This window comes from Gigantopelta aegis, chromosome 4, assembly GCF_016097555.1.
Source record: "Gigantopelta aegis isolate Gae_Host chromosome 4, Gae_host_genome, whole genome shotgun sequence".
Taxonomy (NCBI): domain Eukaryota; kingdom Metazoa; phylum Mollusca; class Gastropoda; order Neomphalida; family Peltospiridae; genus Gigantopelta; species Gigantopelta aegis.
Window position 1 is genome coordinate 17,488,562 of NC_054702.1, and position 26,396 is coordinate 17,514,957.

A 26,396-nucleotide genomic window follows, 5' to 3' on the forward strand; every position below is an offset into this window, starting at 1 on the left:
TTAAAACATATACTCATCATTAATATCTGCAGATTTCCTTTGGTTTATTAATGCACTAAACTACAAAATCAGAAATGCATTAATAATATATAAGACAAGTGAAGGCTAAGCATTAATGTTTTAATGGTTTTGATATTGCATGCAACAATGTTTTATTTTCAGTGCTTTTTGTTTAAGTTTAAATTCTTTTCTCACTTTTTATCTTGTATTTTCAGTAAAGTTTTGTATATTGGTCTTTTAAACTATAATGCAAATGGATGTCCAAAACTTTTGTGATTAATAGATAATTTATCTCAGTATTTACAGTTTTTTTTATATTTTTAAATCTGTCCAGCTGACTTTTGCTCTCAGATAGTTGATTTGATTGTCTTTGTTTTAATGTTTGCTGACGTAATGACATACTAATTATTTTGTAGGAATGTCCTTATATTGAATATTTGATATAAATTTAAAGTTCATACAGTTTATAATCTGTAATTTTCTTAATTTGATAGAAAAATAATTGTGTTATTTTTTCTAATTATTCTGGATTAGTAAATCAATTATCGGAATGTCTTGTTTTTCCATATTTAACATAAATTTCAAGTTCATACAATTTATCATCTTTAAAACATTTTCTTCATTTGATTGATAACAAAATAATATTTTTTTGATAAGCGAAATGAATAATGGTTCACCCTCTGTTTTAACTTGCGGTTTCCTTGGTCATTTCACATTTAACACCCACTTCATTTGATAACCAGATAAAAATGTCTAAGGCCATTATTATGGCTGTTCATATTTCTTATGAATTGTCAGCCAGTAAGATGAAAAACAAGAAAATTAATTGCCTTATTACAGGGAGAAAAATCTCACATTTATCCAGAATTCTGGAGTTTAGTTGTACTTGAAAAGTCTCCTTGTAGTTATTTGATGAAAAGCAAGTCTGTCTATCTGCAGGTTCTTTATAGCTCCTTTCTTTTCAAGACCTTGCACATTTCCCCGGATTTTTGATCTACTAATTTCATACTACTGATAAGCTCCATGACATCATAAAAGGAACATTGTTTATAACTGAATTAAAAAAAGAAAACGAAAAAAAGGTAAACAGTTTCAAAAATGTAAAATAATGTAAAATCAATATTCAAATTTTACATAAAATGTTTTTGAAGACAAAGAACAATTTAATTGTTTCCTGTCTTTGGTGAACTTTTGACACTTTATAACTATCATATCATACTGTGGTAATCATATATTAGTAATGTAAAAAGATTAAGAATTGAAATGGTTTTGAACATTTATCAGGTGTGTAGTGTGTTAAAATGGCAGTTTATTGTTTTGACATACTATTATTTGGTTTTTGGTGTGCCAATCCTGATGTCACATACTATAGTGCACTCTTTTCAGCTATTTGATTCTGCAGCACATAAACTTATCACACATTACAAACGCGCATTTAGTTTATTAATGTATTTTTCTACTTGGAGTTTTTATGTTATCCAAATTTTACAAAACTATAGAAGTGAACATGAGGGAACATGCAGGACATAAATACCCTTTTAACATTTATATGCTCTTTTTTTCTACTTTTTTATAATGTTTTGGGTATCTCTGGACGAGCTGAGTGCCCCATTTATTTGACCTTTTAACCTACCTATATACAATTACACAAGCTCTTGTTGACTATTTAAAAGATGAAAATGTACAATTAAAATATTTTGGTGCTTGCTTATGCAATGAAATAACAAAATTTAGTGTCTGTGTGTGTTCTTGTTTCTTTTAAAAAGATTTTTGTGTGCATTAAAAGGTTAACAACTGATTTAATCTTTAACTCCACGTTATGAGCTTGGCATCCAAAGCTACAAGCCATGAGGCTCAGGCCTATTTTTTCTACATCTTATTAAATTTTTATGAATGTTTTGTTTGTAAAATGGTTATAAACGTCTTACCAATTAGGAAACACCTGTGTGACTGGAAGATTAAGTCTGTGTGTGATAGGATGAAAAAAGACAAAAATTATTACAGAAGTTGAACATATTTTTAAAAAGCCCTTTGGCAAAAAGTTCAAATTAAATGCATTCAGAATTATTTTTAGCATTAAATACATAAATGGCAACTTGGGAATTTTTCTCTGGAGTAAAGTTATAAGCCTGGGTAATCTGGGCAACACGTAAATTATAAAAATTATTAGAGGGTGATAAGCAATGTAATGAAATGGCACTTTTTAAATATTTAATATATACCAGAGTAGAAATTGAATCTTTTATGCACTTGAACAGCCAAATAAAAGAGAAACATTCTTGAAATACTAGTGCTTCGAAGGAGTCATTGCATCATGCCAGGGCTTCTAGATTATGGTAGCCCCACTCCCATGGCTAGTGATATTTAATATTGGACTAGTAAATACCTACTATTGCTATGCCCTATGGTTAGTGAATTTTTTTGGTCAAATGTTTTAGCCAAGTCCATTTTGTAAATATGAATATCCTGCCACCCACCCATCCCCCAATCTTAGTGTTTTTAAGCTCCCTCTTTATGTGACATATCTGATTATTACTATTATTTAGTAAAATTTAAACTAAAGTAGGGCTAGTGAATTTTTTATTGTAGCTAGTAAATATTTTAAATCGCTGATCCCATGGCTAGTGGATTTTATACAAATTCTAGAAGCCCTATTCAAGCACAAACTCCTTTGATATTACATACAATCAATGATAATCAAATGGTAAAAATTGTACATGTATATATATATACTGGTATATAGTAAAAACAAAAAACAAGTAAATGTTTTGGACTTGATATGGGGTGGCTTAGGTCACCCTGCCTCTCCCTTTCCCATGACCATGTTTATCAGTCTTGTATTTTTTAAGTAGGAAAATGTACTTTGCAGTTGATAGAGAAATCTATATACTTTCCATTTTTAATACAAAGGTTTGTCCAATAGCAAAATTCTAGTGTGTTAGCTTAAATCTGATACTTTAATAAACTAGGTTTGGTTTGGGGTTTTTTATTTCACTAACCGACCTTATTATATTTGTTACTTATTGCAAAAATTTAGTCTTTTTATTGAGTCTCTGATTTTGGTAAATAAATTATTTTAAATAACAATATTAAATGAAAAATCATAAATGATGTAATTTTGAAACTCAATTGTATTTACTTTGTGTAACATATTTTGTCTTTATATGTAATAGGTTAAAGCATCGAGATCCCATGCTTACTGCTAGGAATGAGATTTACGTTGGACCAACTACATACAAGAGATTCATGGATTGCTTCCACCACCTGTACAGCAAGAAGTCAAAAGAAAGAACTGAAGTTGTTGAAAAACTTAAGTGAGTACATTATGAATGTGTGTAACGGAATGACAAAATCATGTATATGTTTTCCGTATTCTCAAAGTAAAATCTATAATTCCCATTGGACTATTTCTCGTTCCAGCCAGTTGACCACGACTGGTATATCAAAGGCCGTGGTATGTGCTATCCTGTCTGTAGGATGGTGCATATAAAAGATATCTTGCTACTAATGGAAAAGTGTAGTGGATTTTCTCTTTATGTCCAAAATACCAAATGTTTGACATCCAATAGCCAATGATTAATAAATAGATGTGCTCTAGTGGTGTCATTAAACAAAACAAACTAACTTTCTAAACAGATGAATATGCATGTATTTATGTTATATTTGCTTGTTATAAATTCAGATATAAGGTACATGTACATGGCAAAATCTTAATATTTTGATGTATTTAATTTCAATTAGGAAAGTAATTGCCACTCTTGATCAGACACGAACAGATGCAAAAGCAATGAAGAAGGCCATAAAAAGTTTGACAGAAAAGTTTGAGGATTCAAAGAAAAAGACTGCCACTCTGCTATACCAGTTGTCACAGAAGGCTACTGTGCTGGAAAAGCTAAAGGCAAAGGTTGGACTGAGCACTTCACTGCATGCGTATCTTAATCTGAATGAGATGGAGACCAATGAGGAGGAAGGAGATGAGCTTCTCAAGGAAGGTATGAGGTTATACCTGTCTCATGGGCCGCAAAACAGAGAGGCCATTGCCCCTACCCTCACTCTCATTTCCTCATTATTATTTTTACCAGAACTGAGAAAATGCCATATTTGAACACCTGAAATTCAAAAATTTACTTGGGAAAGCATATCTGAACACACTCCCCCCCCCCCCCCCCCACCCACCACCACCACCCCACTTCCTCGCAGTACGTTCATGCTGTATGGATCTTGAAATGTCCGTCCCCCACTTTCAAATGTACTTGGCAAGCTCTGTGTCTTGTGAGACAATATGAATGAAGTCCAAGCTGTAGAATTTTGTTTTTGTTCATGGTGAATTTCACTGTAACTATAAATAGTTTCTCTGGGAATTCTGTTGCTAAATTATCATCAGTTTTTTGTGGGATTGTGTTATTAGTAGAAGACTTATTTATATATATATATATATATACCATTGAGCACATCACCAATAAAAAATCCCACAGTCTTCTAAAAATTGTACAAACAATTGACTGACTTTTTTATCCTTCATTCATATAAAGTTTCATGTTATGTGCAATAAAAATTTTGTTCATATATCTGAAATCTTTTTGCATAACTTAATACTCAATAATACAAATGCCAGTGTAAAATAAGTAATGTCATCAGATTTGAAATTCACTGATGATGTAATTTTTACGTTCATGCAAAAATCAATAAAAGCATGACACTACAGATGGATCAAGTAGATAATTTTAAACTAATGATTGTAACAAAAAATGTATTATTGATGTACAAGAGAACACTAAATGTGTTTCAATATTTTTATGTAGATTATAGTTTTATGACATTATTTGCCGATGCATAACTTATGCATTATTATGTAAGATTATTAATATTTTGACCTAATATTTTTTTCTGTGCTAAATAAGAACATAGTTCTATATTTTTCAAGTTTAATTAAAAAACATTCTACTGTGAGCAACATTACACTTTAAAATAAACATTGATTGATGGTGTGCTCTTTTATGTTTAATCCTATTGATTTATCTTCGTATTGAGTTGTGGGTTTTTTAATTCAGTAAATTTATATACATGTATATGAATACAAAAAAACTATTTGTTAAATTTTGATGATTGTTTTGCTAATTTCAGAGGAGTATGATGACTATGATGTGGAGTTTGATAAGATGCGCGAGGCCACTCTGAAAACCAGAGTGGTGCAGGCAAAGGACGAGCATGCACAAGCACTCGTACAGCTTGAGAAGTGTCGACAGGATCTCGAATATGGACGACAGCAGGTTGGTTTTGTTTATATTAGGGCTCTTCTAGAATTATCTCATTGTGTGTGGTGGAGTTGGAGAGCTGTGAGGCATTTCTTCATAAATCTACCACCTACAGAATAAAGTTAAATTATATGATTTTTTAAGAATTTCAGCACACTAACTAGACATGGTCTTCATTTCTGGAACAGTTCTTTGAATATTCACAAGTAATTAAAGCTGACCTTGATCACTGGTCATAAAATATTGTGTGGACTAAGTGGTTGATTATAATGGAGAAACAGGGGGCATTTGTTCCTTGCCCCAAATTTTGACTGGTTCCAAAACATTTAGTAATAAAATGTGGGGGTTTTTTTTGTACAGTTTCTCTTCTTTTTTTTTCAAAATTAAAATAGCTGGAAGGGGGTATGGTCTAAAGCCTCATGCATCTCTTCCTGACTCTTAATAAGCCAGAAAGATAAGAGAGTCTTTACGCAATTATTGGCTGCTATATATTTTACTCTGATGTATATTTTAATGCGCATTCTCAGGTTGTTCATTGGAAGAGCAAGGTGGATCGGCAGTGCATTGAACGGCTGAAGGCATTCTCAAATCCTCCTCAGCTGGTGGGTCAGGTCATGGAGATGGTGATGACCTTGATTGGTAAGCGTCTGCCATCTCAGAGAATCCAGGAAATCCACTCCCCTCACAAGGATGACTTGTCTAGCAGAATGTCTTCAAGTTCCAGCAGCGTAAAATATGTTGTTAAGAAACGTAAGATTAAAGCATTGAGATATTTTTAGACCCAATATTGAACACCATTTCCTGAGCAAGATACAGCATAAAATGATTTAGTATTCAGTGCTACTTCCTCTGTTAATAGTTTTGTTCTAGTTTTAATTTTGATGTTAAAATTCCTAATATTTTGTTTTAACTTGAAAACAAAGAAAGTTAAAAGTTTATTTATATATTTTAATTGAAGATGAAAATGTGAAAAATACTAAATGTTTCAGTCATTGTCATGATCTTAAAAATAAAATCTGATATATTTATTTTTGATACCAAGTTACTTTGCATTTTAGTTATCATAATTGTTAAACTTTTTAAAATTGCTTATATGTTTTTTTTAGACTACACTTAGTGGATTTTTTTAAAAGAAACATAATTAACTGAGTGATTGGGTTTTTTCTTTAGGTCTAATGAGCTGGAAATAGACGACCAAAATAAGGCACAACATTCCGTCCACTGTTGTAACCTAGGCATTGACTATTTCAGATTAAATATCTTGATTTTAGTGATGCTTAACATTGCCTGTTTCTTTTAATAAGCAACCTATTACTTTGAAACATACTATAAATGCTCTGTTCATGTCTTTTTAATTTTAAAGTATTTTGTTTTTAGCAAAGGGTAAAGAGGCATCAGAAAGGTTTGATAAAACACAGTGGAAGCAGATGCAGCTAACTATGTCAGATTCCACCAAGTTTGTAGACATGCTGCACAATGTGTCATGGGAAGATGGCTTACCAGAAGATGTTCTTACAGGTGATAACAAATATGTGTTGTTTTAAAACTGTACAAAGACAGATAGGATGGAATGTTTTGCAACACCTGAGAACAATTTGTATTTTGTGTCTGATATTGTAATTTGGGGTTTAAACTGAACATGTGTTTTATGTGATGGGTTTTTTTAAAAGTTTTTATTAGATATTTAAATTCTTCTTTTTTTTTGCTTTCATATGTTGAATTTAATACAATTCAGTGAACATGAGAAGTAGGCATGTAGCAGTTGCATGCATAAGTCTTTTAACATTTTATACAATGGATGAAGTATTAAATTTCCTAATTCATTAATTCATATTTAGCAGCCTATATCATTAAATGTTTAAAAAATTAAACTTTTAGAATATTTTCTATATTGTTATTGGAGTTGATAAAAAATGTAATGTTATATGCTGTTTCAATTTTAGCTGTGGAGAGTTACCTCTGTGTTGGCAAAGATGGTCAGCTTGGCGTCACAGGAGAAGGATCTCTCCTTGATAATGCTGCAGGTCTGTATTAAATTTTGTTATTACATTGTGCCTCAAATCCCTTGCTTTTTCAGTTCAAATGTCTTCTTTCTTTTTTTATTATACAATGGCTGATTTGGTTACGACAGCAAACCAATATTTCTTTGAGTTGTTGGTGAAACTGCATGTTTTCCTAACTGTGTTCATGAATGTCTGAGGACCCATTCTTGTCAAACCACCAGGTGAGGAAGTATCGGATTTGAGAACAGGGATGTTTTTCTTGAAACATTTATCAATATGTTCTCTGCAACAGAACAGAGTTTCAACTAACAGATTGGGTGTGAAAGGAATTGAGAAGCATTAAATGATCAATTAATTCTTGACCAATATCTAAGTAATCAAAGAATTTAGATACTTTAGTAACTCCAAGTTGTTTTTAATTTATTCTGCAGATAAATCTTGGAGTGCTGTGAAGCGAACACCTTCTCCGGACAATTCTAAAGGCATCTCGATCGCAGCTGCCAAATTTTCCAGTGAAGACTGTGCTGTTCTCGTACAGTATACAATTGCCATTGTTGAGTACTCCTGGCTGTGTGGACCTCTTAAAGCAGCATTGGAGCGCCTTACTGAGCTGGAGAGAGAGATTGAAGAAAATGAACGACTGCAGAGATTGCAAGAGGAAGAGGTAAACTAATATTACTATTTTGTTTCTGTAAATATTTAGACATCTTTAATTGGTAACATGGAGTCAATTTATATCTTTAATATTTTGTACCACTTACTTTTTATGCACATTCCTAATTAAAACCTAACCACACTTCCCAGAATTGGAATCTTTATATTGATGTCAATCATCCATATTGTTTTTTCATACATTTACTTCTGATAGCTGATATGTTTTTTCATACTTTGGTGTCATTAAATATGTGATGGCGTCTAGGAAAACCTGTCGGATGTTGCTGTTTGTAAATTCCCAGTATAATGCCTCAAAGGCAATTAATGACAAAATAGGTAGAAAAATTAATTTCAGGTTTTATTAAATAATGCATTCAATAGATATTTAATTTTAATATTCTGTAGTATGTTTGCTTGTAACTTCAGTATAAACTAGTTTTTAATCAATTTTATTTACCCTCAATAGCAGAAAAACAATTGAAATATGGGAAACAATGTGCCGTCTATTACAAAAAACCGGCCTCGGTGGCGTCATGGTTAGGCCATCGGTCTACATGCTGGTAGGTACTGGGTTCGGATCCCAGTCGAGGCATGGAATTTTTAATCTAGATACCAACTCCAAACCCTGAGTGAGTGCTCTGCAAGGCTCAATAGGTAGGTGTAAACCACTTGCACTGACCAGTGATCCATAACTGGTTCAACAAAGGCCATGGGAAGCACAAATAAAAGATCCCTTGCTGCCTGTCATAAAAGAGTAACCTATGTGGTGATAAGCGGGTTTCCTCTAAAAACAGTGTCAGAATGACCATATGTTTGACGTCCAATAGCCGATGATAAGATAAAAAATCAATGTGCTCTAGTAGCGTCGTTAAATAAAACAAACTTTACTTTACTATTACAAAAGACGAAAAATGTCTTCCTCTGCGGAAGCATATACATATTGCATACCACTGTAAGTGTCGTGAAGTGGCTGTATTGATGACATACACTGCGCAAAAATATGCTGTGGCATGCACATGAATTCCCAAACATGATGAAGGAAAATACAAACAGAATGCAAGGCACAGCGGACAGATTTTTACCATCAAGGACAACAAATTTGTCGCAACATGTTTCATTACATTCATGGAATTGGTTAGGACAAACTCATTAGTCTCATGAAACATTATAAAGAACATGGAGTAAAAGTTTGCATGTATGGAAATTCAAAACGACTCCCAGCAAATACACTGTTGTTGATTTTATTATAAACTTTGCCGAGACTCATACAATGACCTTGCCAGGTAGAGTGTCTGGTTATTGGCGGACAGATATAAAACTTTTGCCAACACAGTGCAGTAAAAAGAAACTTTACTGCGACTACTGTGTTGCTGTTGATCTGGCTGGCCATAGGAATATTTCCTTGCATAAGTTTCAGCGACTATGGCAGAGACTTACTCCATTTGCTGTAGTGATGAGGCAAACAACTGACTTATGCTGGTACTACCAGAAGTACATTTCACAGGTAATGAAGTCTGTAAATCTCCCAGACAATGAAAAGAAGGAGGATCTTCTCAGAGCAGAGGATCACCTGCATGTTGCAACACAGGAATGTTCACTGTACCAGAAACTTTGTAAAGATTCTGCAGAAAATGTTGGCCATGATATGACACTGGGTCCACACCAACCATGCTCTTTTGAAACGATGTTGCATTACAGTATTGATTTTGCCCAACAAGTTCACTTGCCCGGTAATCCCCTTCAGCCAGGTCCAATTTATTTTAAAACACCCCGTAAGTGTGGCATTTTCGGTGTTGTGTGTGAAGGAATAAAGAAGCGAGTTAAACTTTTTATTGGATGAAAGTGTTCAAGCTGGCAAAGGAGCCAACTGTGTCATTAGCATGCTACATTACTTTCTTGAACATTATGGTTTGCGGGAGACAGAAGCACACATTCACGCTGACAACTGTTCAGGCCAAAATAAAAACTGCTGTGATGTGGTATTTCCTGTGGTGGGTGCTGACTGGGCTGCACCAAAAAAAATTCACAATTTCATTTCTTTTAACTGGGCACACAAAGTTTGCCTGTGACTGGTGCTTCAGACTTAGAGTTAACTGTGGCAGTTGTGTTGTTGCTTGTGACTGATAATGGAAGTAATTTGCCATTCATTTTCGATTGTGCAGCTCAGCCTTAATTGCATAATCTGCACACTCTGCCTGAGGTATTTACATTTTATTGCTGGAAATTGTGCATTGTATAGCTTTAATTGTATAACTTTTTTTTTCTTTTCTTCTTTTTTTTTCTTCATTTTTTTTTTCTTTTTTTTTTTTCTTTCTTTTCTTTTTCTTTTTTTTTCTAGTGGTCGAGGACACCTTTATATCTGAATGTAAGCTGCTATATATTACAATTAGCTATGCATATACTATTAGCCCCCTACCGGTCCAACCGGAGGGGACTATAAGTTTCATTTCTGTTCTGTATGTCTGTCCATCCGTCTGTCCCACTTTTTTTTCTGGATTTCTTTTTTTCAGAAGGCTTTGAGATATTGAGCTGAAATTTTGTGTATAGCTTCATCATGTACTGTTACAGATCAATTTTGACATTTCATAACGATTTACCCATTTTTGACGGAATTATGATCCTTGAACTTAGGAGATGTGAAAAAAAAATTCCGGACTTTGTTTTTCAGAAGACCTTTAGATAGTGAGTTGAAATTTTGTTTATAGGTCTATCACATACTGCTACAGATCAAGTTTGACTTTCATGGCGATTTATCCATTTTTAACTGAGTTATGGCCCTTGAATTTAGAAGATACAAAATATTGTTGGGCCCGGTAGGGGACATGTATTGCTTTAGCTGTACTCTCAAAATGATTGTTTTAATATTGTCTCCATTAATAATTATTACTATAATAGCCCATTTTTAATTGTTCTTGTTTGCATGTATTTTGCATTTTCATTTTGGAAATCTTTAAACTCAGTTTTCTCAAAATTACTTTTTTCGAAATGTGTAACATTGTATATCTTTAAAATGTCATATATCTCACAAATATTAAGATATTTTGAAAATTAAAAAAGGTATAGAATCTGTAAAGTTGTGTCTTTAAGAAAAAAACATAAAATTTTACCATGTTGTGGGTTTTCCTGTACACCATCACATATTCATTTCACTTCCAAAAATAGAACTTCATATAACTTTTTTTTTGTTCTAAAATTTTATTTTTCATTTTACAGTAATTATTATTTTTCAGATGTACAATTATTAATATATGTTTTTCCTAGTCTTTGGTGATATGTGGTGGGGGTTTTTCCCCATTTATTATGTATTTGTTTACACATACTTTGATCATTTTGCATTGATATTCTTTTTAGTAATTTGTTATTAAATAATATTAAAGCTGCCACTATAGTCCAAATTAAAATTGGTGGCTAAAACAGTAATATATTTCCTTATTGAATATAATTTTTATTGTTCATCTGTCCAAATATAATACTAAAAAATAGAAACATATTAATAGTATGTGAATTTTGTTTTCATTATTACCAATATTTAAATTAAGATACTCATATTGAAAACTTTTTGCAATATCTCTTTGCAAAACAGAAGTTTATAAAAGATATTTTGCATGAGACTTTACCACAAATGTCTATCTATACAGGGCCGTAGCTAGTGGGGGGGGGGGGGGGGCAAGGGGGGCTTCTCTTCTTAACCTTTTAAGGAGTTTTAAACTTTTAACTACTCAGTTGCCCCCCCCCCCCCCAACAAAAAATCCTAACTACGACCCTGCTATAGCCTCTTTTAAACTAAAAAAACAACCACCAGGCTTGTGCTACACAATGGATCCAAGTACAAAGGAAACTCTCTAAAAGAGAAGGACCAGGCCATTTTTGACTCCACTTGCATCTGGATCCACCATTACAGTTAAATATAGATGTTTAATCATTGGTACATAATTACAGAGATGTGAGAGCTACGTAAATGCGCTTTTCCATTTCATCTAAAAAAAAAAAAAACATGATGATCAATACTGTTGACCACACAAGGTTCATTTGCATAATTTCACGGTTTCAAGTTTATGATGTGTGCCATATATTATAAGTTATAACCAGATTTGTTAGCATTGAATGCAATTTTTGGCAGTTCCAGGGGTTGCAAACAACAATTTTCCTTCAGGGTCCCTTGAGCGACCCCTGGACCCGTGTCGCAATAAGCATTTTTGTTCCAGCCCCTCTCACATCCTTGTAATTAGGTATATGTTTTTATGTTTATATTAGAGAAGGTATATGAGAGGATCAACTGTATTTCATTTGAATGTGATATCTTGCAATGTAAAGATTATTATTATAATTATTATTCCATTATTATTATTATGTAGATAACACAATGTAGATATTTTATCCATTTTCATTATCACTAACATTACATGTGGTATTTTCTTGTATAATATTTTTTTTAAGTTGGGATAGTTTCGGAGATAGATTACTTATGGGTCATATAGGATCAATATTACCCTCTTGTAGACATGTATGTTTTCTCGTCCCAACCAGTGCCTCACTAATGATACATCGAAGGCTCTGATGTGTGCTTTCCTGTCTATAGGAAAGTGCATGTAAAAAAAATGCCTTGCTGCTTTTCATTAGGAGTAGCCTATCTGATTAATGCAGCCATAGTTTAAAAATGTACTGAGGTTTTGTTAAAGAAATATTCATTTCCTTTCATCTTTCCTAGGCAAAGCGTGTGCACATGAAGGTAATAATAAAATGTGTACTAACAACTTGAAAGATTTTGCTTTTGTTTGTATTGATTGTTTTTCAGCTATTTCAGTTGAATTGTAATTCATGTATTTCATTTGCTATTATGTTCTCAATGCTAAATTTGATTTCTTAAATTTATTTTACCATCACAATCATCATTTAAAGTTAGTGCATACGGTAGGTGCATTATGTAATATTTTTTAACTTTCTAAATTTTATGAATAAAGCAGTGGCAAAAACTACCCTTGTACAAATGCGATCTTCCAAATATTTTTTTTTTATGTTTAATTGATGCACAAAATAGACTGGTAAAATACCCCCAAAAGTAATGTTTAGTCAGTTTTGGCCAAAATATTTTTACATGATGTATTGTTGGCTAACTAATATATACAAACTTGTTTTAAAAATTGTGTGTAAACTTCAAAATTGTAAAGAAATAATATGTGTAATATACTTACTCAGTATTAATAAAGCAGTTGATTTTTGCATGAATAATAAAGCATTTATTCAGAATAATAATGCTATGTTAATTTTATGTTACTAACTTATTATTCATGTTTGTATTGAGATAATTCAGTATTTTAATCATAATGATCTTGACATTAATGTTTTAAAGCAGTGAGGTTTTCTTCTATTATTATTTTTTTGTTCATGAAATAAAAAAAATTGTGATTTTTTAAATTATTTATTTATCATCATCATCATCAAGATTTACAGTTGAACTATGTTGCGCTCACCTTAGAAGCATTTTCTTTTATTCTTTAGATACCTGTCACTTTAAATATGTGGTTTGACAGTGATTCATGGATACATGTCATCACAGTTATATTTCTTCCAAGCTAGTTTTGATTTAGTAAGCCAGTCTGGGAGTGGCAGTTCTCTTTAAGCAGTGCAGGAAGGATGTATTATCTAGTAAAGGATTTTCTTTGGAGCGGCTGTCCTCTGTGTTGTGCAGAGATACGGTCTTTATCATGGTTACAGTTGTGTCAATCAGACCTGTGTTACAATATTGCTATATTGTATGGTAATTCCATTTGTTTTTAAATTAAAAATAGTGAAACCTATATTAAGCAGACACTTAAAAATGGACTGCTTAATACAGGTTAATTGGTATTACATTACTAATAATGTATTAATTATGTGAGACAATATTAAGGTGGTTTCTTAATTCAAAAAATGTGTAAGAATTGTAAATAATCAACATGTACAAGGGGCATATATAAATTATATAGCCTCATTATGTTCACCTAAAATAAATTACATTCTGAAGGAATTTTGATGATATATTATCTTCAGTAAGACACCTTAATAAACAGCAGTTACTGTGCAGAACTGAAAAGGCTGCGATTTGCTTTTAATAGTAAATGCCACAAAAAGCTGCAGAGAAATGTTATGATCCTGCTTGACAATGCAACAGTTCACTGTTGTACAGATATATTTTCTGTTTCTTCCTCAACTGAATGTGGCTTCAAGTTGCTGTGAATATTAACAACAAAGTGTTTTTCTAGATTGCTCTGTACAAGATGTTTTTGATGCATTACCAGTGTTCGAGATTAAAATTTTTGGGCAGTATCCCAGTTGGATACTAACATTTCAAAATCTGGTATCCCACCTGAGAATTTAGTATTATATGGTATCCCGGTGGGATACTGGGTTCTTGAAGTCTGGTATCCAAAATTAAATTCTGGTATCCCCAGGATATCGGGATACCATTAATCTCGAACACTGATTACATTAGGCTTGTATATAATATGTGGATATTTTTTTGTGTACATCCATATGTGTTTTTAATTTCTATTACAAGTATGGAATTGATGAATTAAAATGTCTATGTGGACTTTCTATGTAATCTCTTGTTTTCATATTGCATTATATATCATGATACATGTGTATAAATGTGTAGCAGAGATTTATGTGTAAACTATGAGAAATTATCTGATACAATAAAGTAATGATGGTTAATATTTAGACTGAAAAGAAAAGCTTTTGTAATTAATTAAATACTGGGGAGATGGTTAAGGACTTTCAGTCAAGGAAATGCATTTTGTATGACAAATTGAAAAGTTCAGATAATATTGTCTAAAGGATTTGTTAATATACAGGTTTTAAGTTATTTACCAGAATTTTGTAAATGAAAAGAACTACACAATTAAAAAATCATTTAAAATTTGAAGAAAAAACCCTAAAAGAACAAAATAATTTATTATTGTTTTGCAGTATTTGGAAAGAAAAGAAACAAATATTTAATGTGTTTTTACACAAAATTAGATTTGTGAGGTTTTTAAAACACTTTGACTTCTATATCCAGTACAAAGTTTTAAAATATACTTACCTTGATTTATGTATTGTATTTTATTCCACCACCCCTCCACACTCCTTACACTGTGGTTTTACATAATTATATATAAATAATATGTTCTTATACATGCTATTAAACAGTGTTCATTAAAAAATGGAAGTACAGAGACTATATTTTGTGGAAAAATCCTTGGGTTGTAAAGTAAACTAGTCAACTGAGTACTTTATTAAACTTCCACTTACTATTCACCAAAATAATCTATATGGTACAAATTAATGAGTAGGAAGAACCCAAGAGGTTGGTGTTTTTTTGTTTTGTTTTTCTGTGATGGGCAGTGGGTTAAGTGGAGTTTTTTGTGTGTTTTTTTGTATTTTATTATTTAAATTTTTAGGGGATTTATTTAATTCTACACGGTAGCTGTTTCACAGATATGACTATAATATGACTGCATGTGTATGTACAAATGTATACATACTTGACTAAATGTTTTGTAATATTTACTTTCAGCTGGCTAGACAGGTATACAAATAATTCAGACTTATTATTAACTAAACCCAGCATAATGCTTCTGTAGCTCCCTAAGATCAATACATAACATTTATTTAATAGCTATGTTTCTTGAAAATATGTTTTATACTTTCATTTTCATTCTAATCTGTACAGTAATTAACAGGATTCTTGTTTTGAAAACCGAAAGGCAGTAATTCAGTTTTAAATAATCAGTTGCAGACATCAGGCAGATAAAACCTTGCTGACAGTTGACATAATTGCCTATAAGGCTAAAACAAGAACCCTACACTAATGCAATTTTAGTTTTTATTATTATTTATTATTTGTGTATTTATTGATAAAGTTATACCAGCAACGGTGGCATCGTGGTTAGGCAATCAGTCTACAGGCTGGTAGGTACTGGGTTCGGATCCCAGTCGAGGCATGGGATTTTTAATCCAAATAACGACTCCAAACCCTGAGTGAGTGCTCCGCAAGGCTCAATGGGTAGGTGTAAACCACTTGCACCGACCAGTGATCCATAACTGGTTCAACAAAGGCCATGGTTTGTGCTATCCTGCCTGTGGGAAGCGCAAATAAAAGATCCCTTGCTGCTAATCGGAAAGAGTAGCCCATGTAGTGGCGACAGCGGGTTTCCTCTCAAAATTTGTGTGGTTCTTAACCATATGTCTGACGCCATATAACCGTAAATAAAATGTGTTGAGTGCGTCGTTAAATAAAACATTTCTTTCTTTCTTTATTGATAAAGTACAAGTGCAGAAAATGGATGCATCAGAAAATTATTTCTATCTTAATCGATAGTGGTGATTTCAAATCAGCCCTTTTTTATGCATCTGCATACTGCCTCCACACTGCATAAAAAAATGCACACATGGAAAATGGTCATTTAATATCAATGTATTGATAAATGTTTTCTATCTTCCTTGCTTTAATTATATCACCAGTGTGTATAATTTAATAAGGGGTTTATCATTGTTGTGTAGCCATGTTTAAAAATGTGGGATGTATTAATTTATTGTATTAACTGGCCATCTGCCCTTCAGTTGTTTTTGTCTTGTGAATGAATTTCCTTGTACTGAGAAGACAGTGTATTCCATAATAATTAAGACACTGTGATCAACCTTTCATTTCAAAGGAAAACTGATCAGGTCAATATCTTCCATATTGTTTAATACAGAATCATTAAACTTTATTTCATAGTACATTATGGGATGCCAAAATATAATGTAAGTTGGTGTAGTGTGTACTAGGTAGTTTTCTTTGTTTTCGGTAATTAGGGTGGGGATGTAGCTCAGTGGTAGAGCACATGCTTGAGGTGTGATGGGTTGCAGTCTCGCTCACCCTTGAGGCACACAGGGTTTTTTCTATCCCAACCAATTTCCCATGATTGGTACATCAAAATGTTTACTCATTGGTGTGTGCTGTCCTATTTATGGGAAAGTGCATATAAAGATACCTTGCTACGGTGTCATTAAACATATTTGCAGAACTTTGTAAATTATTGTCCACCAGTGCAGCCATTTAAAGTTGCTTCCCTTATTTAAGTTTGCATTGTCTTGCTTGATGACAGATACATTTAAATTTAGACTTTTAAAATTATTATTGCCATAATTAAATATAGAAATTGTAGGTTCTCCAACTTTAACTGTTCCTTGATAGTAAATTTAGCAGCTTTACCTGATTTTTGATTGGTCAAGTGGTTCCTGGTGCATTCTATTTGTCACCACTTGGCTGCTTGCTTTTAACATTGATTTATTAAATGTACAATGTTTTTCAAAGTTATTATGAATATAAAAGCTAATAAGCAATTCAGTCTGAATTTTAATTCAATAATTCTTCTTTTCTTTGCCTTTTTCAATTATCATAAATGACAATTTTGTTGTTTAAGTATAACATAGACTCTCTTATAATTTACTTTAATGCTAACAGAGAAAGCGACGTCAACAGGTGTGTACTAACAAACAGTTAACTAGAATTGCTTTTAATACCTGAGATATTTTCTTTCTTATTATCCCAACTGAAAAATTTAAATGTTTTATAGTCAAGTTTTGTTACAATTTTTGATATTTAAATATTTTAGAAAAAAACATTTTGTTGCTTGTTTTTGTACTAAAAGTTATATGTTTTAAGAAAGTTTGACCTTTTTAGTTTACATGTATTCGTCATTGAGTCTAGCTTATATGATAAAGCCATTCTGTTTTAATATAATTGGAATTAGTCATTTGAAACTTGTGTTTAATTGTTAATAATGCTTCATGTTGCGCAGACATTTTTAATATATAAGTATTTTTTAAAAGCTAACTATTGCCTACAACAGGACATTATAGCACCATCATTTGGCTTCATACACAAATAGAAATTCTTATCATAATTTAGTTTTTTTTAATGAATTTACAAATGCATTTGATATTGTTTGGTAAACAAAAGCATATGTAATTTAAAAAATTGTACCATTTACCAAATTATGGACTTAAAGTGAAATTGCTGTAAGGTAACTGTTATGTATTGTGAATAAAGCCATAATGATGGTGTTTCAGACATCATTGCCTTTTAGTAACACATGGAATTTCAATTTATAATAGGCCTACATGTAATAAAATGTATCTGATAACACATACACAAACAGAAGCTGATATTAACTTTATTATGCTGCTTCACTAAGCGCGTGTGTGTGTGTGTGTGTGTGTGTGTGCCATTCAGTATTTGTAAAAATCGGTCTTCTTGATAAAAGGATATGTAAACATTTTTTATTTTAGTTTATCATTATCCATTTTAAATCTTGATTTTAAAAACAATAACATTTGTCAAGATTGAATATTTACTTGATTAATATAGCCATTATCAGTAGAAGGCTTTCATATACAAAAGAGATTGACTGTTCAAATCAAATATTGCAGACAATTCATTTTCAGCTGGTATCCAATAGAACTGCTGTTTATTAATATTATTGTCAACTCGACCATTTGTGTTTGTCATGATTTTATGTACTTGTTAATGCAATTTAAAAAAAATAAAAATATTATATTCTCATGTTTTCATCCTTAACTAATTTTATATTTCTACACTGATCTATTATTTTATTTTATTTTTCATTTTAAATTTAGACATCAAGCAACAACATATGTACTTTATTCATCTTGAGTTTGCATGTAATAGTTGAACATTTTTCTATAAACAGCAGATGATGTTCGACCATCTTCCAGTTAGCATTTATAAATTTTTGGACACATTCAGGATTAACAAACATCTTCAAATGTTTTCTTTAACTTCTGCTGCAGCCTGAAGAGGAACACATTGCGTCAAGTCCCGAGCCCGAGGAAGACCTGTCTGAGGCCGACTTGCCAGATGTCCAGAGTGAAGTGAATGCTCTCCAGAAGCAGTTTGACCTGGCGGTGGTGGAGAAACACTCTCTGGAGATGGAGTTACGCTCTATGAACGAACGTCTCAAAGCTGCAACTGAAATTGTTGAAAGGTGTGTATGGCTTTTTCTTTTTATATAAACAGTGATGAAATTCTAGCTAGAGATTTTATAGGTTGGATGATCAATGCCCTTGCTACTACTAATTAGAAAGTAAAGACTTTTTTCGTGGCAGAAGGTTTTTTTTCTTCACCATATTTAATCTTGAGTCACAATTATGTTATGTTAAATGTGTATAGTCTTATTCAACTTACCGTACTAGCACAACAACAATGCTATACGACCCTGAGTTATAACCTCCACTGCAGAATTATCTCCCCTTGCCAGATGTATAACCTACACCCGCGCATGGGTAGACCGTATATCCTCGTTTTTTGATTCTGCAGTCCTCCATTGCAGTCGTGTTCAAGTTCTGTAGTAAAAAATTTGTCAAATTGTTAAATTGTTTATTAATTTGTAATTTTGTTTTACTCTGTCATACGAGGTCTTTTGGGTAATTGACACAGGGGGTTAATGTCTGACACGGCTTCCTCGGGCTCCAACCGGTTGGTTGTGTTGCCGAGGGGGGTTGTCTTAAACGACTGCCCCAGTTTGATCAGCATTTGTTATGTCGTTCTTGTTGTTTTGAACGCCAGTGTCATATCTGTGTAAATTGGTCCCCCTCCACGTGGGGGAAGGCTAAGAAGCTGTCAAAAGACGCCGAGCGAAAGAGGATGATTAGACGTGAGCGGGACGGGCGGAGCACAGTGGCAACCTCCGGGGTTGTGCTCCATACTGATTTGCTGGCGGTCGGCAAGTCGGTGTCCAGTTCAAAGATCTCGCGGACAAGTGGTAGGCGCAAGGGCGCCTCCTCGTCAAGGGCGCCTCCCAGTAAACCCGAAGTGCCGCTTGGCGCGGAGGGGGCGCTGTTGCTCCCTGTTTCGGCTGAAGCAGGAAAGGTTTCTTCCAGGTCGGGCTCCGTTCCACCTGGGGATTTGCTTTTGCCTCCGTCGGTGGAGGCGGCGCCGGTTACGGTTGTAACGGGGGCGTCAGTCGGAGGGAGTGCAGTCGTGACAGGAACGACCGTGTCTCTCAGTTTCGACTCCCATCTTGCTGATGGGGGCAGGGTTATCGGTCCTTCTGTGGAGGGGTCGATTAGCTCTAGAATGAAGTCCACTTCGCGGCGCCGTTTGTTTCACCAGATTTCTGGTGCAGGGTTGGTCGTGGTGTCCGAGGGTGCCGTTTCGGCCAACTCGTCTTTCGGTGATCGAGCCAGTTGGTGAAATCGCGAAGTCTCACAATGTTGTCTCGGTCACGGAGCCGGGTGGCGTTGTTTCGGGTGCGATGCCAGTGGGCGACCCTTCTGTTGTTGGGGCGCATGTACAGCGTCATCAACTTTTAGATCGTTCGCATGTGGCTACATCAACTGGGTTGGCTAATCCACACGTGGTACGTTGGGTTCAGAATTCAGCGCAGGATTCGTACGTGTACGAATTTCCTGACGGTCCGGTTCAACCGACACCACCAGTCCCGTTGTCTGCTTCGGAAGGGATCAGGGAAACTGCAGCTTTCTTGGGTGTGCCTGTGTCTACACCGATGGTCAATCCGGACCTGTCAGATTGGGTTAGAGGTTCCAGGCGAAACTTTTCGTTCAGGGTCCGATGGTTTCAGGTCGCCCTCAGGGGCGGACTCGGGGGGACTATGTTTCTCTTTTTGAGAATTTCATGGCCTGGCTAGGGGAATCGCCTCCACCAGTTCCTCCACCAGTCCCTCCACCGTCGGGGTTTCCAGCGAGACCGGGGTTGGACCAGTTTGCAGATTCGGCCGGTCCGCATTGTCCTGCCCATGCAGATTCGTTTCCGTTACGGTTAGCGCATGGCGTGTCGTTTGAAAAAATTTCTTCTTCGGAAGAGGATTTTCCCTCCGAATCAGTGTGTGGTTCGGGGGAAGGGTCGGCACCAGGTTCGGTGCTTGACTAGATTCCCAATTTGGCCGATGGTACGCCAGACGGCGATTATGATTACCAGGCGGTTCTTGGTTTTGTACGGGAACAGGTCCGACTGGTGTGCGCGGATGCAATTCCGTCGGAGGAGGCTGTTCAGTCTTACAAGGGTGTTTCGTTTGGAAACTGGCTTTTAGCGATGGACACTCCGCGGCAGGATTTCGGCTTGCCGTTAACGCACGAGGCGCATGAATCTCTTGTGGAGATTGATGCTTTGATTGCGGGTAGCGATCGTATTTTGGGGGCAGTGGTGGAAGAGTTTCCGGCAGCGTTAGCTACCGGGAAACTTGTCTGCGGCGAAGGTTTTGTCCACGTCTTCGTATAAGACATTGGGAGCTTCCTTCCTTTCACATCCAGCGGTCGTTTCCGCTAGGGTGAAGGCAGACTGCCACCCATCTCCTAATGTCAGTGTGCCACTCACGGATTTAGAGACTTTGGAGAGGTTATCTAAACTTCTTTTTCAAGTCAATAACCATTTAGGTACGTTCCTATTTGGATTAGATAAAGCAGTCACGGGTCTTCCGCCGATGGCTAAGGGTTGTTTGTTGGCGGCTTCTAAAGCATCTCATCACGTCACTCAGCTTGCTGGGCGTATTTTTGCCAACAGTCTACTTCTGCGTCGGGATCACTACCTGGCGGGACTGAGAGCGATGGGTGTGGTTAAAACCTACTTTCGTAGTCGCTCAGTAAGGGAAACCTTACTTTTTGGGACCAATTTTAACTTGGTCATGGACCAAGAAGCGGCGAAATTCGTCCCTGCTGCTCCGTCCCAAACTGCTCCGTCCCAAACTGCTCGTAAGCGCCAAGCGGCGTCTACTTTTAAGCCTCCACCTGTTAAGAAATCGACTTTTCTTGACAGTTATCAGATCCCTGTGGTGTCTGATTCGGGCGTGCAGTCTGGTAATGCCCGTGGTTCATCGAAACAGGGACGTTTTTGTGGGAAGCCGGCACGTTTTCGTGGTTCCGCTCGGGGCAAGGCGCCCAGGGGTGGGAAGCAGCCGGGATGAGGGTGCGTGGACAATCGACATCCAGGTTAGCAGATCTTCCTGTGGGGTGCAGATTGCTCCATTTTGTTCAAAGTTGGTGCGAACTGCCAGATCTGGACCCATGGGTTTTGTCGGTTGTCCGCAACGAATACAGAATTCCGTTTTCTTCACCCCCACCACTGACGTCCTCTCCCCGGTTACCTGCAGTACCGCCTGTCGACAAACGAGTACTGGTGGAGAAGATGGTTGTTGAGTATCTCGACAAGAAAGCCATCCAGGAGGTGGATTTGGGCACGCCGGGATTTTATTCCCATCTGTTCTTCGCCCAGAAGAAGAATGGCGAGTGGCGACCAATTCTAAACCTGAAGCCGCTGAATTCTTACGTCGTTATTCCATCTATAAAGATGGAGACGGTTCAGTCTGTTCGCGCTTTGCTTCAGGTGGGGGAATGGGCGGCGTCCATCGATTTGAATGACGCTTGCCTGCATGTTCCAATCCATCGGGATTTTTGGAAGTACTTGCGGTTCCTCTACGACGGAAGAGCTTATGAGTTTCAAGTTCTGCCGTTCGGATTAGCCACAAGCCCTCACGTCTTTACTCGGGTAGTAAAGGCAGTGGTGAGGCGTGTACATCTGTTGGGTATACGGATGCACAATTACCTGGACGATTGGTTAATTCCGGCGGCGGCACAGACGGCATGTCTCGTGGGCGTGGAGTTCGTGATCGACATGATTCTCTGATTGGGGTTTATTCCCAATTGGGTCAAGTCAGAATTAGTGCCAACGCAGGTTTTCACTTATCTCGGGGTGGTTTTCAACCTTGTGGAGGCGTCCGTTCTTCCGACAGATTCGCGACTTCACAATTTCAGGACGTTGGTTCAACATCCTCTGGTGGAGCAAAGTGCGTCGGTGCGCATGCTCCATGTGTTGATAGGCCATCTCGAATCGCTGGCAGCGCTGAATGTGCGGTTCAGGTAGATCAAGAGACCACTTCAATGGCATTTGTCCCGAGTGTGGGATGGTCTCAGCTGGGATTTGGTGATACCATTGGGGCCTTGGTTCATTCTTCTGATCCAAGAGTGTCTAGTGTCCTTTACACCCACTTTCTCCAGAGTTGGTCCTGTTTACCGATGCTTCCCTCGAGGGGTTTGGTGCACACCTTTTGGATCAACATCTGTCAGGGGTGTGGACATCTTCAGAGAGGAGTCGTCACATCAACCTATTGGAGATGGAAGCAGTGCGTCACGCTTGTCTCCATTTCAGGACTGTTATTCGACATCGTGGAATTTTGTTGAGGTCGGACAACACATCGGTTGTTGCATACCTCAATCGGTGGGGAGGCACCAAATCCCTGTCATTGAGTCTTGCGGCTTTGGAGATTCTGGAATGGTGCGACGATTGGGGAGTGGTGTTATCGGCCAAACACATTCCTTCGTCCGTGAACGTCTTGGCAGACGCTTTGAGTCGTCATTCCCCGGTTCAGACGGAGTGGATGTTGCACCGGATGGTGGCTTATCGAGTTCTTCAGTTATGGGGGAGTCCTCAAATCGATATGTTTGCCACTCAGAGATCAGACAGCAACCTTGTCGTGTCACACTCGTAGCCCCGAGTTGGGCACCTCAAGCCTGGTTTCCTCCACTCCTGTCACTTTTAGTACAGGAGCCGGTGCGGTTGCCGTTGATACCCGATCTGCTCAGTCAGAGACTGCGTCGGACCGAGTGGCATCCGAAGCCGGAGGTTTTCCGACTTCACGCATGGCAGTTGTCGGGGTTTCCCTCCGAAACCGAGGCTTTTCTAAACGGCTTGCTGAGCTCGTCTCCTCTTCGAAGCGCCAGTCTACAGAGAGGGTCTACCAGTGTCACTGGTGCACTTGGGTTCGTTGGGCGACTGAGAGGGACGTGGATCCCTTGTCGCCTACTGTTAATGACTTAGCTGAGTACTTTCTGGCTCTTGTCCCAGAAAGACAGCTGAAGGTTCAAACAGTGAGAAGTCACCGGTCGTCCATTTTCACTACTCTGAGGCAGTGTGGACGTCAAGATTTCTCAACGAATCTCGTGTTGCATGACTTGCTTAAGTCGTTGCAAAACACGGTTGAGAAGCCTTCCATTTTGCCTAAATGGAATGTTTTTCTGGTTCTGCATGCACTCAAAGGCAAGCCCTAAGAGCCTTTGAAATTCGCCAGTCTTCATCATTTGACGTGGAAAACTTTGTTTCTGGTCTCACTAGCGGCTTGCCGTCGTATTAGTGAGATTCATGCTTTTTTGCATGATTTGGTGGATTACAATACGGACGGGTCAGTTACATTACATACTGATCCTGTTTTCGTGGCTAAGAACCAGGTGCCAGAGGAAGAGTTTCCTCCGGCCATCATTCAGTGTTTATCTCGTACGCTTTCTGCGGATAATTCTGATAGACTTCTTTGTCCGGTGCGGGCTTTAAAATTCAATTTGGAGCGTACTAAAAATCTCCGGCAAAACACTAAGAGACTGTTTATCTCTTTCACACGCCAACCAGGAGACATTACGAAGAATGCTTTGTCGAGATGGATTGCTGCAACCATCAAACTGGCATATGAGAAGGCGGGTGATCATGTTCTGCGAAATTTCTCAGTTCGACCTCATGAGATTCGGGCGATTTCTGCTTCCTTTAATTTCCATGATTCTTTGGACATTTTCAAGGTCATGAGTGCGGGATTTTGGAAAGGTCGACACACGTTTGACCGGTTTTATTTCCGTGATATGGCTGTTGGTCCGGACGGAACTCGGCAGATTCAGCCAGTCATTGCAGGACAGCAACTCATTTCGGTGCGCAGGGCCACGAGTAGGGGGCGACCCTTATTTCGTCCGGTCGCTAGTGGCAGTCTTTCTGGGAGATAGTTCTCCACCTCCTGTTTGGAGAGTGGTGGGTGGATGGTTGACTATCTGGGGCAGTCGAGTGTCTTTTACCATTACTTGGTGTGCGGGTTTCCTCACCTTGTTAACTTGGTTTACTTTTAATTGGGGTTGTAGTTCTTCAATTTAAAAGTCACTTTGACATTTTATACCTCGTATGATGTGGGTTGCTTTTTCACTGTATCATTACTGGAGATGAACACAACTGGTTGAATGGGTAAGTCCTCCTTGTTTTCTTACCTCCTCCCTTTAATGTTAAATTCTCGTGCTTTAACGGTGTTATATCACGTCTGTTATAGCATTGTTGTTGTGCTAGTACGGTAAGTTGAATAAGACTATTAGAAAATTTGTTTCTAATTTTCATTATTATTCATACTTACCTAGTACTAGCACAACAACCGTTACCTCCCACCCGCCCCGAGGGAGGTCTTTTTTTCGGACTTTGAATCGATAACGAGGATATACGGTCTACCCATGCGCGGGTGTAGGTTATACATCCGGCAAGGGGAGATAATTCTGCAGTGGAGGTTATAACTCAGGGTCGTATAGCATTGTTGTTGTGCTAGTACTAGGTAAGTATGAATAATAATGAAAACTAGAAACAAATTTTCTAAATAACTGTTAATTATTGATACATGGAGTTTTTCAAAAACAAATGTTTTTGAAAGAAGCTACAATAATGACACTAAAATTTGATAAAGAAAAAAGTCATAGACACAAATTACATATGTTTTTCAAATACGGTGTTCTAAAATAAAATCCTTCAATATAGTCAGCAAAATCTTCTTTTAACAAAACAGTTAATCAAGATGTCCTACCATGTCATGGATTTAGTTTAAATAAGATCACTTTAGAAATTAGATTTAGATCACTTTTTTTTATTTGAGCCTTGAATATATGAAAATGGTATATACAAATATTAATACAAGTAAAAGGTAGGGATTATTTTGTGACAATGTGTATTAAATTTTAAAATATTCTTTGTTTTTTTATAGCATGAAGGACCAAGAACATGGATGGCGGCAGTATGTGAAAGACAATGATTGCAATGAGTTGTTGCTGAGCAACTGTATTGTGGCATCTGCTTTCTTAGTGTATTGTGCAGCTGTTGACATTGACACGAGGAAACGGATGGGCGAGTTCTTTATGCATGTCTGTGAACACCACAAACTACCGCTACACCCGAAACTGCTCTTCAAAAACATAGAGCTCATTGAATTCCTTTACTCACCTGTAAGTTGGTGATACGAATGTGTGTCATTTTATCCATTGCCAATAAAGACATTGTTTTTTGTTGGGTGCCAAACCATGTTGGCATCAGGGGTAATGAAAAGGCTGATTCAGCTGCCAAGTCTGCTTTTAGATTTGCCTCATGCCACGGTTGACGTATCTTATACTGATTTTAAACATAGCATTAATCAGTGTCAGGGCGACCAACCTAATGGAAATATTTTTCTGGCATTTTCATTTTTAAGCGCGTGAACGCCCTTTTCAAAAATATAAAAAATTATTTAGATAACGCCATATTTGACATATTTAAAAAATAACAATAACCAAAGAGATACATAACAGTAATAAAAAATATATATATTTATTGGAATATGTATTCAATAATAAAGTATAAATCAATCCACATAAGTGGCAGAATTTTTCTACTTCCTTTTTA

General features: G+C 36.4%; 1 protein-coding gene across 16 annotated transcripts in view; it reads left to right on the plus strand.

Annotated features, from left to right (window-relative positions):
* LOC121372756 (dynein gamma chain, flagellar outer arm-like) overlaps window positions 1–26,396 on the plus strand; it is a 141,385-nt gene that overhangs the window by 87,060 nt on the left and 27,929 nt on the right. For 10 of the 16 annotated variants that reach the window (XM_041499253.1, XM_041499256.1, XM_041499260.1 and 7 more), the window contains 11 exons: window positions 3,174–3,314; window positions 3,742–3,992; window positions 5,125–5,270; window positions 5,783–6,005; window positions 6,633–6,773; window positions 7,199–7,279; window positions 7,690–7,922; window positions 10,251–10,277; window positions 12,621–12,641; window positions 18,734–18,927; window positions 25,726–25,963. In XM_041499253.1, coding sequence (XP_041355187.1) covers window positions 3,174–3,314; window positions 3,742–3,992; window positions 5,125–5,270; window positions 5,783–6,005; window positions 6,633–6,773; window positions 7,199–7,279; window positions 7,690–7,922; window positions 10,251–10,277; window positions 12,621–12,641; window positions 18,734–18,927; window positions 25,726–25,963 — 1,696 coding nt within the window. Of the gene's footprint in view, window positions 1–3,173; window positions 3,315–3,741; window positions 3,993–5,124; window positions 5,271–5,782; window positions 6,006–6,632; window positions 6,774–7,198; window positions 7,280–7,689; window positions 7,923–10,250; window positions 10,278–12,620; window positions 12,642–15,452; window positions 15,465–18,733; window positions 18,928–25,725; window positions 25,964–26,396 lie in introns of all 16 variants that reach the window. The other 6 variants (XM_041499259.1, XM_041499261.1, XM_041499267.1 and 3 more) reach the window with 3 other exon arrangements.